Source organism: Vigna radiata, chromosome 4, assembly GCF_000741045.1.
Source record: "Vigna radiata var. radiata cultivar VC1973A chromosome 4, Vradiata_ver6, whole genome shotgun sequence".
NCBI classification, from domain to species: domain Eukaryota; kingdom Viridiplantae; phylum Streptophyta; class Magnoliopsida; order Fabales; family Fabaceae; genus Vigna; species Vigna radiata.
In genome coordinates, this window is record NC_028354.1 from 20,236,094 (window position 1) to 20,253,906 (window position 17,813).

Below are 17,813 nucleotides of genomic sequence, written 5' to 3' on the forward strand. Positions count from 1 at the left end.
TACCAAAATGGCAATATGATATCTTTTGCTTTAATTATATTCTTATCTGCGGTTGACAAATGAAAAAAAAAGGTGTATTATTTGAATGTAATTACCAATAATTTGCAATTTGATGATTCAATTGGTTTATGCACCCATGTAGCTTTCCACCAATTTATAAAGTGTGGATTAAAAGGTTGCTTTATGCAGAAAAGGAATATTATATACACAGAAAAATTGATCTAACAAAAAAGTCAACCACTTAAAAGTAATCATAGTATACCTCTGAATTGTTTTTGTTAGATAAACTTTTGAGGATGTTTTTAAAAACAAAAAAGTATAAAAATTAAAAAAGTCTACACAACAAATTTTAAGGGATAGACATTTTTCGTTTATTGAAAGTGCAAGAAGAAATAAGTGGAACTGCAGGCAAAACACCCAACTTTTATGCTAATGTAATGGGTAAAGACTCAAAGGGCGTTGCTCCCTCTGTCTCTTTGTTTGTTCTCTTCATCTCTTTAATTTTTTAGATTTTTTTTAATTACAAAAATAATTTTTTTCTTTACCTTTTTAACTTTTTTACAAGCTTTTAAGATCTGCGCTTTCTCTAAAGTTATGTGACATCCATTTCAAGTCCAAACGGATATGTAACATTCATTCTAGCATGAGTGGTTATCGTTTTCTTCCTGCACACACACAGAAAAGGCAGAACACAAGAGCGCCAGCAAACCAAACATGCACTGGTAAATCTAAGATGTATGCATGCACTACTACCGTACCAGCAAAACACTACTGCACCGCACCACCACGGAGAGCAAAGGTAGAGTTTGGAGAGTTTGGATGAGAAGTCACCGAAAGAAGAGTGTAACACGGAGGTGGAGCTTTGAGCAGAGTAAAAGTGAAGCACAGTTGAGGATAAATAACATTAAAATTAAAAAAAGTAAAAAGGTTAAAAAAGTAAAAAAAATATATATATATATTTTTAATTAAAAAAAGTCAGAAAGTTGAGGAGACAGAGAAATCAAACGGGAAGGTCGAGGAAGCAACACCCACGACTCAATCAGGGGCGCTGCTCCCTGCACCTCCACACTTGCTCCCTACACCTCCTCCTTCCATTTTTACCCTTTGTTCTATTTTTTGTATTCCTATTTTATCCTTTAGTAAAAGTTTATATTTAGGTTAAAATTTTATGATTTCATTCACTAACCCCTAGATAACCTAGTTATTCTTTATGTTTATTGATGATGTTCTTCATTCGGCCTTGCACTCCTTCTGGTGAAGACTCTTCAATGCATGTACATTTTATTTTTTTCCAAGCTGCAAGTGTTTTACTTGCCTCCTATCTTGTTGTCACCACAATTGTGAGTGAGGTGGTCTCTATTAAATGATGTTGTAACCTACTTTTTGATTGCCATAATGGTTTTACTTTTGATAGCTCCCTTTGCAATTCCTATAAAATTGACATTATTTCCTTCTAATTCCAAGTGCAACGTTTCACTGGTTGGTTCTTTAGATAATTTGGCATCGGAGAGTGACATTTCAACGCAGACAAGTCCACTGCTAACACCATCTTCTTCAGCTGCTATTCTTGAAAGTTTTCATGAAAGGGGTGATTTCTCGAATGTTGAGATGCTCATTGCAGAAGGACAGGGAGTAGTGATGCAGAAAAGGAGACCTAAGAGGGGAGATGATTTCAAGTTCCGTGAAGCTTTCATCAAAGCAGACTTCTGGCTTTGTTGGTTTGCTTATTTCCTTGGGGCTGGCTTAGGAGTAACGGTTCTCAATAATTTGGCTCAAATTGGAGTTGCCTTAGGTGTAGAAGATACAACCATATTATTGTCAGTCTTCAGCTTCTGCATATTTATTGGCCGCCTTGGCGCTGGTGTTATATATGTGGCGGCGAGGTACACCCTTTTTGAAACTTCTTTAAACGGATATGGTCATCCGTCCACGGATATCGACATCCGTTTCAGGTCCAAACGGATGTGTGACATCCGTTTATGCCTGCGTCTTCTTCTTCCGCACTCAGACAACCTCAAACACAGAAAAACGAAACCAGGCACACAAAGCAACACATAAATACTATATTACATACATTTAAAAAAAAAAAAACAGATATCAACACAACCAAGAAACGAAACGAAAAACTAACCTGTCGAACCTGTCGAAGATCAACAGACAGAAACGCACCACTGAACACATCATCGCCCCTCCGCAAAAACCTGTTGCACCGCCGCACGCACAGGCACACCGTCGCACACACCAAACCCTGCACCACCACAAAATGCACAGAGGAGGACCACGAAATGCATTGGACTGGGAGAGTTGGGAGTAAGAGGTTAAAAAATGAAACTGAGAAGGGGAACGAGAGTCAGAAGGTGGGAGTGGTGGGGGTGTTGTTACAGATGAGTGAAATAGTAAAGGGAAAAGTAAATCTAGGTTACTTAAACAGAGGGTTAAAAAAATAAAAAATATAATAAAAAAAGGTTATTTTGATAATATGAAAAAAGTTAAAAAAAATGGGAAGGTACAGGGTAGAACAAGGGAGGTGGAGGGAGTAACACCCTTCAATCAGGTCCTATTTTCTTTGTTGCTACCAAAGCCCAACATAAAACCTAGTCCAATAAAGTATTTAGGGCCTTACTAATCACTTTCTCGGATTTTACTTCCTGAATTCTCACAATTTCTTCACACACTTTTAAATTTTCAAAATAACTATTTTAACCTCTGGAAACTGACTTTCGAAAAGTTTCAGAAACAACTTTTTTAGAATTCTAAAACAAAATTTTTGGAATAAAACATCCAGAACAAAATTTTCAAAACAGAATTTCTGAAACATAATAAATGTATTTCAGATAAGACCTTTCGAAATAGAACTTTTGGAACAAAAATTTCAGAATACATATAATGCTAACACTTCTGCATATGTTCTGGACAGAGATTTCCAGAAAAAAGAAAAAATTCTGTATTTTTCGTTCTCCGGTGCAGTTAGTAATTGTGATAAACTCTGTACAATAGTTTAAATATATTCTGATAAACATCTCGATTAAATTTATTGGAATGAGATAAGAGGTGAACAACCTTTTATTTGTATATATAACAAGTTATTGATGAATATGTGACCTACAATAGAAGTATATATATATATATATATATATATATATATATATATATATATATATATATCTATTTGTATATATATATATATATATATATATATATATATATATATTTATATCCTGGACAATGATATTTTAACAACATTTTTTGACAACTTTTCTGACAACAGNATATCCTGGACAATGATATTTTAACAACATTTTTTGACAACTTTTCTGACAACAGGACATGTGTCATCATTTTATTAGTCTATTTGAATTTATGTTTAAAAAATATTTAAAACGGACCAATCACAAGCTGCCACGTATGGGTTGTCAAAAAGTTGTTAAAAAAGTGTTGTTAAAAGAAGTTTTTCCTTATATCCTCTTGCTTCAATAAATGGATAAATTTGCATCACTGATTATTATTTATAATATTTATTTATCATTATCACTACACATCATCATAATAATAATACATTATCCAATCACTTTGCCATCCTTATCAGCTGAATAATATTCTATGAATTCCTTACCCACTCACCTCACTACAGTTAAATCATTTTTTTGTTTTTTAGGCTCTCTATTGCATGGTGTAGATTTGAAAGGTTTATATTTAATTTCTCTAAGATGTATTTCCTTTTATTTGTTATAGATAAATTTTAATTTATATATAGTTTTTTCTTAAAAATATTATGTATATATATTAGGTGACCGACTAATTAAACAATCATGCAGAAACTGGAATATGCAGTGGGTTTGATGTGTTTAAATAAATATTTTCAGTTGTAAAGTAGCTTTTGATAACCTTTATAAATGTCATGGTCATTCAAATCTTTTATAAATGTAAAGTTTTAATAAAAAGATGAGTTAAAACGAATTATTGGTGGTCAATTAGGTTATTGATGAAGCTTCCTTATTGATAAAGAATAAAATGTTACATAACAGTAAAGTAAGAACAAATACTTTGACTGTCAACAAGTTACATAACAGGTTGACCTCCATCTTAATAAAAGAAAAATCCAACCATTAATTCTTTATATTTCTCATTGGACATTATTTTTCTTACTTTTTATTTATTTATTTATTTATTATTTGATCACACTATGCAGTAACATATATATTTTTTTTCATTTTCTTAAAAACAATTTCTCGCATGCATTCATTTCATCAATAACCTAATTGACCACCAATAATTCGTTTCAATCATATCTTTTTCAAAAGATTTAAACGTGATACCTTATTTTAATTGACTCAATCATGTACCACTTGTTGCTATCTAGATATATTTCACCATTTTTTATTCATTTAATGTTTCACCAACTAATTTTATTGTTTTCTTCTATTTTTCTATGCTATATATTGTTATATATTTATTCTTATAAAATGGATGGTTTGTAAGGTGAAGATATTTCGTTGAGAATATTTTATTTTCCATAAAATATATTTTCACTTATATTTATATATTCAAATTAAATTTATTTCTTGATGTAAATTTTCGAAGAAAACATGCACAAAAACTTGTTTATCATTCATATCACTTATAGTTTCTATTGTGAAAAAAATGAGTAGCTCTTCAATCCTTTTCACCAATCCATGTTCTTCAATGTGGGTAATCAACTACTCTAATATAATAATTTTCATAATTTTTTTAAATAAATTTATCATATTTAAATCTAATTTAATAACCCTAAATAAATAAATAAATTGAAAAAAGTTTAAGAAGCATCGTTTTATGAATGGAAGATGGGCTGGTTTTGTCGGCGAACCGGTTATCGAGTCGTGGGACCCACTCGATGGTGATAGTTAGTTCTGTTACGTTACAAACACACTGCACCGACCCATCCGACGGCGTCGTTTCCGTGGTACCTGAGGGTTTTTTGTCATTTTGTATTTTTTCACGTGCCTCTAACATCGACATGATTACGTGTTTGTTTCTTGTTCCTCAAAATCTTATTAATCATTGCTTTCCTTGCTTCCTCGTAAAAAAAACATGCACCTTTCTTTCACCTACGAAAATATTAAAAATTATCACTTATTTTTTCTGTATTTCTCATTTTAACTTTTTTTTTATTAAGAACCATATTATATATTCATTTTCTGTGTATTATAAGGCATTTCTTGTTATTCAAGAAACATACTAAATTTTTAACTCGTAAAGAAAGACTCATATATACTTTTAGGTTTCTTAAGTTTGCAAGTAACTTTATTTTACGTTTTTTGCGATTTACACAACGTTTTCTTTAATATTTTCAACAATAAAAACATATTAATATATTTTTTTTATGAAATTGAAAATAATCGTGGGAACATATTGAGGTTAAATTTTGGGAGATATTAGCATAAATTTTTTTACAAAAAATATCATAAACATAAAATAATAAGGATCGTATGTACTTTTGAGAAAACCTTAGAAAATATAAATATAGTTTTTAATTAAATAAAGAATTACATCCATTCCACTGTTTACTTGTATTTCATTTCAAAAACTTTTCAATTTAATATAAAATAGACAAGTAGATTCAATAAAGCTTTTTTTTTTTTTTTAACGTATAAAATAATATACGAAGTTGCGTAAGAAAAGCTAATATTTTATTGCAAGTGTTTAAAAAAAATAGTCTCTCTAACACCATCATTCACTTAGTCGTTCTTATAAATAGGATATATTATGTAATACTTTTTATGGAGAAAAACTTTGTAACCAAATAATATCTAAAAGCCAGATTCTATCATTACAAATGCATTATTCCTAAATTCTATTTATAGTTTATATCTTATTTAAGTTAATGGCAATAAGCCTTAATTCAAAATGATTAATTCTTTAGTGGATCTTAAAAGCACGTATTGATTCTTAATTCAATTTTAAGATTTGTAAATAAATATAATAAAACTAAAATTTGTATTACATACGGGATTTGTTTCTCTCACACACGTGATTCTTAATTCAGTTTTAAAAGTTGCATGTAAATATATTTAAACATATTTGATAATATTTGTGCATATTGGTATAGAACTCATACATATATTGAGAGATAATGTTATTTCAGAAGTACGTGGTTTATAGTTTAATCTTAAATCTGTGTTTGAAAAATATATTCGTTTATTTATATATCTAAATTATTTTCTACACCTTAAAATATTAATTCTTAACTTTTGCTTATGACAATTAATATTAACGACTAACACTTTGTTTGTTATAAGTGAAATAAAGAAGAAAGAAGAAAAAATCATTTGAGACTCACATGCAAACTTTCCCTTAAAGTTCTTAAAGAAATTATAATGTTTGTTCGTACTCTGCATATATAATCAGTTCATATACTCGATTGTTTTTTGAAAACATACATTCTCCATTATTGAAGGCCATAGTAAAAATAAATCACACTCATTCCCTTAAATTATTTACATTTCCAAACTAATAACTCATATATTATGCCTAATTTTTTTAAGGTCTATGACTTCCTCTTTCATAATGTAATTAATGTAATAATAAAAGTGATAATAGTAATAATAATATAATTGTTTCGGTAGGGTAGATGTTAATGCACCGTTAGAAAATGTTTTACTTCAAATTTATATTTATTTGACTTGGAATAGACATTTAATTAATGATGATTTAATTGTATTCCTTTTATATCAAAATATTAAATGTTAGAGTTAATTTTCTTATTAGTTACCATTCATTCTCTTTTTCAGGATCATCTTGTCATAATATCGATGTGTAGAATAATCTTACTAATGACGATGTGTAGAATAATTTTACTAATGATTTATGGATTTTAGTTGATTAGACAATCATACAATACAATAATTAAAATGATGTGAAAACAACTATTTTGGTTTTAAATTGATTAATTGCAAAATTAAATTTCATACAATCTTTTTTATATTTATATATATTTTTTTGCTTGTCTTTCTCCAACAAATAGGGTAAGTTGACTTCCAACGTTTTTATTGTATTATTCAATTCTATTGGTTGGCCAACATCACTCATCACTCGTAACACATAATTAATTAATCTTAATTATTTCATAATTACATTTGGTATAGTACTTTTTTCAGTTGAAATATATTAACTGTAATAATAATATAATAAATAAATAATAAATAACAATTACTTCTTCCATTCAAAACTTGTTAAGAATAATTTACTGTTAATATATCTACTAAACATGTATTAATTAAATTTTTAATAAGAGTGCCATGATTAAAAAAAAACTATTATCGGAGAAGGAAAGAAGTAATAGTAAAAAAGTATACAAAAATAATTTACTGGTCAAAGTGAGAGAAAAAAAGTGAAAGGGTATGAGTGAAAAAATGGTTTTGATAGGAATAAATAAATAAAAAGATTATAAAAATTGAGTGGACGCATGATATCATGAAACAAAAATTTAATATATTGTGAATATAAAATATTGGATTGAGTATTTATTAATAAATCAAAAGTTATATTTAATAAATCAGAAACTTGAACTATATAAGTTTACGGCAAAACAAAAAAAAAATACTAAATTTGGATAGTCATCCAAGGTTTAAAGTCAACTATTGAATATGTATCTTTTTATTTATGTAGGTCTGTTTTGGAACTAGAGAAATTTAATTTTCTCATACCCAAAAGTTATGATTTCTAAAATCCTCAAAATTATGAATCTAAAAATAATCAAAGTATGCATAGATTAATAAACAAGATTATATTATAAATTTCTTTAAATCGAAAAATAATATATTTTTGTAATGTTTTTTTTTATTCTTAACACAGGAAAATGATATCTTGTATGATTATGAGGATATTTTCATCAAAAACTTAGTTAAAAATCATGCCTAAACAAAATTTCAAGTGAAAGTTATTCTTTATAAATAAAGTAAATTAAATTCGAACGTGGAAAATATAATTTTCTAATCTCAAATCACCTTACTTAAAATTTGTCTTCAACATGATGTAAATTCAATGTGATTTGTTCACGGTAATAATAATAAATGAATTAAGAGTAATAATAAACAAAAATAACCACAGTAATAAATAATAACAATATATTAATTATAATAATAAAATTAATTTTTCTTCATCACAGAATTCCATTCTATTTTCACGTTATTTTTTGCTATAAAACCATGACCAATCCTTAGAGATTTTTTACCTGTTTTTGAGTCTGTGATTTTGACCTTCACTTCCACTTTTTCTCTTAGAAAAGTGGGAGTGAATCGAAATCTTGAGAAAAGAAGCGTTTTTGTAGAATTGGAAAGATTAAGAAGGTTCATAAATTGTCTGTAGCAGATTAAGGTTGTTGTATGAAATTCCTTGTTCTTAGAGGCATCTGAGAAAGCAAGAAAGAAAGTAACAAAAGGTAAACACGAAGAAACCCACTCAAGAAGAAGAAGATAAGATCAAATCAGAGCAGTTGATAGGAAAGAAAGTGGAAAACTTGCATCAGAAAAGGACACATCCCACACCTTCCTTTTCCTCCGCTTGCGCCATCTTCTCTCTCACTCACTCTTCAAATACCAGCAATGCCTCTGCCTCAATTTCAATTCCCATTCTCTTTCCTTCATTGAGACTCTCGTTGCTATCGCCACACCAATGGAGGATTCTCCCTGTCATCTTCAGAGACTCCGTTGCTCCGTCAAAAACTACGATTGGGGTCTCCCTGGTCGCGTCTCCGAGGTTGCCAGACTCCACGCGCTCAATTCCAACACTCCATTTCACGCAGATGATCCTTATGCCGAGCTTTGGATTGGTACCCACGATTCAGGACCTTCTTTCTTGGCCTCCAATGGGGTCTCCCTTAAGTCCTGGATTTCCGACAACCCTGATGTGCTAGGAGACCAGGTTCTTCGCAAATGGGGTTCTGATCTCCCTTTCTTGTTCAAGGTATATCTCTCCGATCCCTCCTTTGTAATTGTCACTGGTTGTGTAAGTGGCTGTTTCGGTTTTGGCGCAAGATTAAATCTTTTCAGCTCGTTATGTTTGTTAGGTGCTGTCTGTGGGGAAGGCTTTGTCTATTCAGGCTCACCCTGATAAGGAGTTGGCTAGAATTCTGCACAAGTTGCACCCGGATTTGTATAAAGATGGAAATCACAAACCGGAGATGGCTCTTGCAATAACTAATTTTGAGGCTCTTTGTGGATTCATCACTCTCAAGGTACCACTCCATTCTTTGGATTATTTTTATTTTATTTTGTTAAATTGTTCATGTGTTCTCTGTAATTGTCTCCAGACTAAGTTCAATCACTCTAAATCTTCCTCTTCGACCTCCCACCATTCTACCAAGCCTACCTCTTTTGCATGATAATAATAAACTTTGTATTTTCAAGATAGGATTTACTTTTTCATATAATATTCTGTTTATCAAGAGTTGGAAGATTTATAACAGGATTAACAGGAGGATTTAGCATCACTCTTTTAAGGTTTATTTTGTATACAAGAAATGTTTAATTCTGACACGTACGTATGAGCTAGTTTTGGCTCTTGCTGAGGTCCCCGGATAAAACTTTCTGACAGTATAAACTAGCAACAATAACCTACAACCAAACACTGTGAAGGGACCAGAAATTTAAAATGGGAACAATTAGAAATTAAATGAATAAATTACATTTTTATTATATTTTAAGTTCTTGGTATGAATACGATGAGAACAACGGTTTTGATTTTTCATCGACTGTTCAACAACAAAAAAAAAAACTTTATGTCTGTGCTGTGTTTTTCAACTTCGAATGGATGCTTTTGAGTTTGAACCTTATATTATATGGCAGAAAAGACGAAAGGGTCTGCGCGAATTTTCTGCCCTACATATTGTTGTTGATTGTAGATACATCAGAATTTTTTATTGTTTTCCTGTAGAGTTTCATGTGTTAAAAACCACTTTTTTAAAAGTTAAAAGATATTCAGTATTCATGGACTTTTAGTGATTGGATAAGAACAGCCCACCTGTTAGGTACAATCCCTGTGACGTGACTGAACGTTCCTTTCTCTGTTAACTTTAATTTCCTTATTATGTCAATCACGTTTCCATTTGTTCACAGGCTTCTTTCTGATGCATTCCAACCTGTGATAGCCAACAAACAACACAATTAATAGAGATTATGTCAAAAGAATCGAATGATATCCGTTTGAATGAATAAAGTATGAGAGTGAGAGTTATAGGGCAGATGGTGGAAGTATGATTTCGTTTTATTATAGATCTTAGTGTGGGCTGCCAAACCGAAGCTATGTTACTTTAATTGAAGGTTTCCACGGGATTTGATTTGGCTTGGGGGATTTGACGTTTATTGTTATTTTCTTTTGGTTTACATGAGGAATGTGATGAGTATTCACTCATTAACTTTCGAGTTCATTCATATATGGATGCTGCCATGGTTTATTTCTGTAACTCTCTGAGGTGGAAAATTGAATCAGCATTTGTTTTTTTTTTAAAATTGCATAACCCAAGCATTAAAAGGTCTATTTGTTTGATAAAGCAAAGATGGAAATAATTACCAATTTATACTTGAACACCAAAAATCTAAGCCAAAGAATATTTCTTGTGTAAAAATTACCTGGTTGTACTTGAAAACCAAAAATTTCAGTAGAGGAATATTTCTTTGTAGTTTGAGACCAATAGGATTCTGTATTTTTAATCATGGCAATAATTCAAAGATATTTACTGTTTATGGGAAAAAATTTCTTGGGTGGTTCATGTTGATCAGTGATTCTTTTCCCTAGTTTTTTCTTTAAACTTTTTCCTTTAAGTTCTGTCTTTGTAGGGGTTAGAACTTGTGATAGATGCTAAGACATTAACTTGCTTTAATGATATCTTAGTAAATGAGCAATCTCCCTGTTTCTGTTTAGGAGCTCAAGGGTGTGCTTCATTCTATTCCCGAAATTGTGGAACTAGTTGGTGCTACAAATACAAACCTGGTCTTACAAACTAACGATGAGGATGATGAAGAAAAGGTGAAACCCGTTTTGAAGGCAGTGTTCACCGATCTCATGTCAGCTGATAAAGAGAGAGTAACTGATGCAGTAAACATATTGAAAAGTCGTCTGCTTCAGGAGAATGAGGTTTGTTCGTTACATGGGCTATTTGGTTTTAAGAGTTTAACATATGCGCTAATCTATCATTCTGGTTCTGTTCCTTTTATACCCATATTGTTATTTAGATATAATATAGTCCATGTAAACATGTCAGAAAATATGTGGCAATTTAAGTCTGTTCCAAGGTTCATATAGTCTCATGGTCAAAAGTAATGAATACAATACAAACTACTTATTCTGAAACCACAGTTATCTGTATATCTGATCCTATCTGTATTATGTACTGGATACCGTCACAGATTTTTCTATTCACAAGACTTCACCTTCTTGTCACATCATTAATCTAATAATTATGTTCTTTTCTTTCTTTTTTGTTGAGTTATGCGTCAGGTGAGGCAGTTGACAGATAAAGAGCAGCTAGTACTGCGGTTGGAAATGCAATATCCATCTGATGTTGGTGTCATAGCAGCCTTCTTTCTTAACCTTGTAAAACTCAATCCCGGTGAAGCTTTGTTCCTGGGGGCAAACGAACCACACGCATATTTGTCTGGGGAGTGCGTTGAATGCATGGCAACTTCTGACAATGTTGTGCGAGCTGGTCTAACTCCCAAACACAGAGATGTCCAGACCCTTTGTTCTATGCTCACGTACAAACAGGTAAAGGATGCATCAAGGCTGTTGTTAGATCCTTTCGTTCAGATATTCAGTTTAGTTGAAGTAATTTACTGTTCCCTTTGGTTTTTCGTTGATAGGAATTCCAATAAATAATGACATGTTAAACCTTGTATTTCTTCTGCCTTACACCTGATCACTTAGGTTAGGCACGTCTCGGTTTTTTTTCTTCTTTGAATTTCATCTGGGCTATGGATTGATCCATATTGATTACTTCTCTTTTGTTTCTTTTATCCTTGGCCTTCACCATGCCACATGGACTGCTTGTTGATTATTGTGTGAAGTATTGACTCAACATGAGCAGCACACTAGTAGACATGCATATATAGTTTAAGGCTGAAACACATTTTGAGGGATGTTGATTTGAAATTATCACTCAATAGGTGGCAGAATACATGAGATTCTATGTTTGAGGCCATTTTTTTTCTCTATTTTCTTACAGGGTTCTCCTGAGATATTGCATGGAGTTTCTCTTAATCAATATGTAAATAAATATACCCCACCATTTGAGGAATTTGAGATTGATCGTTGTATTCTTCCTCAAGGGGAAAGAGTGGTGTTTCCAGCAGTTCCAGGTCCTTCCATATTTTTGGTGACTGTTGGGGAAGGAAATATGAATACAGGATCACCCAAAGGGCACGTAGTCACCCAAGGTGATGTTCTTTTTGCAGCCGCTAACACTGAGATTAGTGTTACCAGCGCATCTGAATTGCATCTGTACAGAACAGGGGTAAATAGCAAGGTTTTTCAGGCTTCCTAACCTTCAGCACAAGGGAGTGAAATATGCAGTTATGTGCTGCCTGGAATAGAAACAGTTTAGTGTACATGCAAGAGTAAAAAAAAAAAATCACAACTGAGTCTTAGAGAAAAGTTCATTATATAGAAGTGGGTTGTCCAGTGTCATTAGTTTGTTGTTTATAATAATGCTCGTTAAAAGCTTCATCTCCTCATGTATTCCTATTTTATCATTTTATATAATAAACGAAGCGCCTACAAGTATCTTTGCATAGAGAAATCACAATAAAGAAAGCGTTAGGTGTTTTTGGTGTCTGAAACTTTCATCTGGCTATCTATTATATGTGATGTACTCCATTTGCATTTCAATACCATAGTGAGTGTTAATGAGAATCTATCATAAAAATTCAAGTACATTAGAATGCTGAAGTACAGATACTTATATGAATGGAGATTGGATATCTGGATCGTGTATTACAACTCAAATCAACATTTCTTCTATGACCTACCTTGAAGATTAGAACACCTTCAACATTATTGCATCATTTCTAATTATCTCAAGCAAGACACATCTTTGCATGTTCTCGGATAAAATGAGAAAATGAAGCAGATGGTTTTTTTTACTATCTCTCGCTTCTTACTTCTCCAAACCATTTAGCCATGAAAGAATAACTTCCGCACCTCTCTCCCACGCAACATCCAACATCATGTCATGAGCAACTGCTTCAACGCACACAGGTGACACACCATAGAACTTTGCTGTTTCTTTGAGTCCCTCTACATCCTATAATATAACCAACAAAAAATAAACATTCACTATCAAAAGTTGAATCAGTGTTGCGGAATTATTGGTAGAAAACATAACTGGGCAATGATAATTCAACGAATTAAACAGTATCGTTGGAGGAGGAAACAGCACGTAGTTACTTAAATTAAACGTTAAACATAAAATTACCACAATGAAGTCATTCTTTGCACCCAACACAAGAATTTCAAAAGGACAGTTTGACACAGGAGGAACAGGAAGAGATGCATTCAGCTTTCTTAAATCAAATAACGGCATCCTCGAACTTTCTTTCATTAGCTCTTGATATCTGAAATATGAGAACAAGGCAAAAAGGCTTCAGGACTTTAAGCTTGAAAAATCAACAAAAAATTTGAGGCTATATAACAGGAAAGCATTCCGCAATATCTTGATCATGAGTCGAAGTAATTATTATTAAAATGCATGAAACTGGCTCAAGCACTTCCACATTATTATAAACACATCACTCACAGAGTATATATACCTAAAAGCCATGAATAAAAAATAAATCAGATTAACTTTAGAGCTAAGTTTGTGGTTGGAGTGAGGATTAAAAATTTTCATTTTGCGGCAAGCTTGTTCTGAGTTGCTGACTAGATCTTATAACAACAACCACATGCCTAAACATCAAAAGCATTAGAAATAAATGGGTAATAAGTTGCAAAATTAAACTAAACCCCCCCCTCCTGTTAACCTTAACAACTAAGCTTTAACTTGAGTTGAATTGTGAGCTTAAATAAACTTGAATATCAACGGACAGTACAACTAAATATTCAGTAAGTTGACTAAGGATCAAAACATGGTATTAATATATACAAAGAGTAAGTCTTAGGATATTTAACAAAAAAATGAAGTTCATGTTCAACATTTTTATGTTTATGGGGTATTATAAACATACACTGAACTCCTACAAAATTTGACATGAATTCAGGATTTTTAAACATTCTTCCCTGTGGACATTATTTGAGATTACTCTAAATAATTGCAATGACAGTAAATCAATATGCTTTCCTACTAAAAAAACTCAAACATGTTCATAATTTTGAGGTTCACCGAAGTGAACTGCCATTTGCCAAGGTATGTTAAGCATGTTTTTTTAGAAGAAACTCCTTGCTTTATCCCCTGTCTCTGCCCTTTTAATAAGCTCTGGCTAGAACTACCAATGTTTTAGTACAAGACAGAACATGTTGTTCACTAAATCATTCCCACAATTTTGTAAGTAGTAACAAGCCATGAATATATCACAAAGTATCACCTTTCCATCTGAAATTGCAATGGAAATGCTCATGGAGGAATGGTTCCAGGACATCAAACCTTTTAACAACGTGATCTTCCATAGTGGCTGAAAAAAATGTCTCCTTACAAAGGGGAAGAGAGCTCTGAAAAGCTTTTGCTGCCAAGCTGCGAGTTATCTGTCAGGTGGTGTATGCACATCAGAAGACAAACACGGAAAAAAGTCACATTCTTCAGAAAATTAAGTTCAAATACCTTGAAGGCAGTAATGGGCTTGGATAAGATATATCGCCAGACTATCCCACTAATAAAATTGACCAAGAAATATCAACCAGTGCAGTCACAGTTAAAAGGTTCATCTTTCTCTCTTAAAGAATTGAAATAACATAATTGAGAGTTTAGTTACCTATTACCAGAAGGAGGTACAGAGCAAACGAGGCCAGCTCCTTTAAGCTTTGGGAATAAATCTTCTGTTTACAGGATCAAGCTCAAATGAATTAGCACAATGAGCCAAAAATGAAAAATTATCAGAGATAATAGAGAGTTTTGATACAAATGCATATATATGGCGGGAGGGGAGAGAAGACAGACCAAATGATACCATAACAAGCTCCTAATGCATACACCAGCGGCTCAGTACACTTTGTACAAGTTGCATTTGTCTTTTGAATCTCATGACCAATTGTCATCAACTATACACGTATACCGTATGAATGTTCATAGATAGAAATGGGTATTGACAGATAAAATCATCTCATCCAATCTCAACCAATTAGTTTGATTCAAAATCTAAGTCTGATCCGATATAATCTAAATGTTTGGTCAGAGAATGGTAAATAAATCCTATTTTCTCGCACATTTTTTTATCAAAAAGTTACTCTTTTAAAACTATGCATCTATAATAGAATCCTAAAATATACCACATGTTTATTTGGCAACATTCACCACGGCTTTCTCATGTCAAGTTCAAAGAACCAAAAATAAACATCAGGTGCAAATAATTCTTAACAATTAACCAATAGTAGCAGACTAAAATTCAGAATCATCATCTAATTTAACATTTTTCAACAAATTAACAAATAAGCCAGGGCGAGAAAGTACCTTTGAGATTGTCACTTCCTAAATTGGAAATATAATATTGAATAATTAGTCCTCCAAATGAATGTCCAACCAACACAGGCGGTGATCTAATATTTCGACAGATAAAATCTGCAACATCTCTTGCGTGTGTCTACTGCAAAACATGGTACTAACAAGAAACTATAAGAGTATATGATTATAATCCATTAAATCCGCCTAAATTATCAAACAAAATTTGAAAGTTAATAGATAAACAAAGGTTAAACCATAAATTTTATATAAGCGTTATTCTTACTCATAAAAGAAGTACTTAAGTACGGTTAGCAGTCTAAACTACTTAAGGACAGCTTAAGTTCAGTGAAATTCATTAACCTAAGGGCTAAAGTGATAGATATTCAATACTTCGAAAATTACTGAAAAAGTTTTACTACGTCAAACACAATTTACGAGACAGTAGTACTTACGAGTCTAAATTGGTGGTTTATTCTATAAACAAATCTCAAGTAGAAAAGGAAGAGGTACACACCTGAAGTGTACCGGCAACAGAATCGCCAGGTCCATCACTTTCACCCTATCGAAGGAGAAATCACCACCAAAAGATGACACATTTGAAAGTGCATATAGATAACAATACCAACATGGATGAGATACTTATAACAAAATTTTGGGAATTTTTTTGAAATGTAAGTAACCCTTTTAAGAATGTACCTGTCCTAGCAAGCTAACAGCATAACAGTCATAGCCAGAAGATGAAAAGAAGGGCAACCAGTGTTCAGCCCAACACCAAGCAGCATGATAGCTTCCATGAACAAAAACCAAAGGAGGGTATTCAACATTTTTGTTGATTTCTGCACCCTTTTGCACTATCACCTCCATGCTTAGACCAGAGGGGAGCTCATGGAAATTACGACTCTGCCCTTTCTTCAGATCGTATTGTACTCCCATCTTCTTCTCTCTGCTCAGAACCGCAACAGTCTTTAAATTGGAACGGTTAATGAAAATTGCGTGCGACCCAGAAACACAAACAGCCATTGCCTCTCTTATTTTTCTTCAAAGCTTCGGTCTTTGACGCCAACAAGATAAGGGTCGCTCCACAGCAAGCTCTTACTCTGTTTTCTGTATCTTCTCCTTTTCTCAGTGTAATAGAATAAAAAGTAAATTAAATTAATTATTTCAAATGTTAGAGAAATGTTTTTGACTCACTAAAATACACAAAGAAAAGAAATTAAGCATTAAAGTACTAATTTAAAATAAAACTTTAAAACATATTTAAAATAATTGTTCAGTTGTTTGGGTTTTTCTTTTATCCAAGTTTGAGAAGGGAAAGTATATTCGCGATTTTTTAATTTCCAATAAAATAAATTGAGAAATTAAATATGCTATTTTAAATGTTACTAGCATTTCTTTAATATAATCCGATTAAATTAAAACAAACGAAAAAAAAATTACTATTGAATGTTTTTAACAATAAATAAATGTATTCTTTTAACAAAACAAAAGATAAAGATCCATGGAAATTAAGTATAATTAATTTGTCAATAAGAAATTATGTAATTTGAAAAACGAAAAATGCATTGTTTGGATCTTCAATCTTTTGATGTAAAAGAAGAAAAATAAATTTTTTGTTGAAAGATCTTCAAGATTTACTGATCAACTGAAACAAAAATAGATTATGGAAAATATAATTTCAAATATTACTTATTTATCACTAAAAAGGACTTTGAAATTATTAGGTGTAGCAATTCATTTTTTCACAGGTTATAGTGAAAGAAAGATAAACAAAAAGAAACATCTGACTTAAGTGAATTTGCTTCCTGCATCTGAAATCCTAAACTGCCAATCAAGCTCAAAAATTGTTGAAAAGAAATGAATGTCACAAACTAATAAGACTACAACTGTAAAATAGACAATAAAATCCACAATGGAATTATACCAAAATTGCTTTTTGCACCCTACCAAAATTGTGTGGATACGGAAAGAGGTGTAGGAAGAAAAAACCTAAAACAATTAAAAAAAAAGAAATTTATGACCCATATAAGTAGCTCAAAGCCCAAGTTAAATTGAAGTGGGCCAAATGCATTGGTCCAAAGTTAAATACAATTGAATTGGGGAGTTACTCCCTGTACCTCCCCAATTCCAACTCCCACCCCCCCAATTTTTTTGGATTTTTTTTTTAAATACAAAATTAATCTTTATGTTTTTT

The 17,813-nt window shown here is 31.8% G+C and overlaps 2 protein-coding genes and 1 pseudogene across 2 annotated transcripts; 2 read left to right on the plus strand and 1 right to left on the minus strand.

The window, feature by feature from the left end:
- The first annotated feature begins 1,223 nt into the window (after positions 1 to 1,223).
- Positions 1,224 to 2,284, plus strand: LOC106758527 (annotated as a pseudogene).
- Positions 2,285 to 8,221: 5,937 nt separating this feature from the next.
- LOC106759217 (mannose-6-phosphate isomerase 1) lies at positions 8,222 to 12,812 on the plus strand. Its single transcript, XM_014642277.2, has 5 exons — positions 8,222 to 8,943; positions 9,047 to 9,214; positions 10,900 to 11,112; positions 11,476 to 11,742; positions 12,200 to 12,812. Exons 1-5 carry the CDS (start codon positions 8,653 to 8,655, stop codon positions 12,515 to 12,517), a joined length of 1,257 nt encoding a protein of 418 aa, XP_014497763.1. The 5' UTR covers positions 8,222 to 8,652; the 3' UTR covers positions 12,518 to 12,812.
- Positions 12,813 to 12,869: 57 nt separating this feature from the next.
- LOC106759218 lies at positions 12,870 to 16,744 on the minus strand. Its single transcript, XM_014642278.2, has 8 exons — positions 16,319 to 16,744; positions 16,137 to 16,181; positions 15,632 to 15,761; positions 14,937 to 15,000; positions 14,786 to 14,834; positions 14,612 to 14,709; positions 13,448 to 13,586; positions 12,870 to 13,276 (listed from the first exon to the last, which is right to left on the minus strand). The coding sequence occupies exons 1-8, from the start codon at positions 16,640 to 16,642 to the stop codon at positions 13,130 to 13,132; spliced, it is 996 nt and encodes a 331-aa protein (XP_014497764.2). The 5' UTR covers positions 16,643 to 16,744; the 3' UTR covers positions 12,870 to 13,129.
- Between the last annotated feature and the right edge of the window lie 1,069 nt (positions 16,745 to 17,813).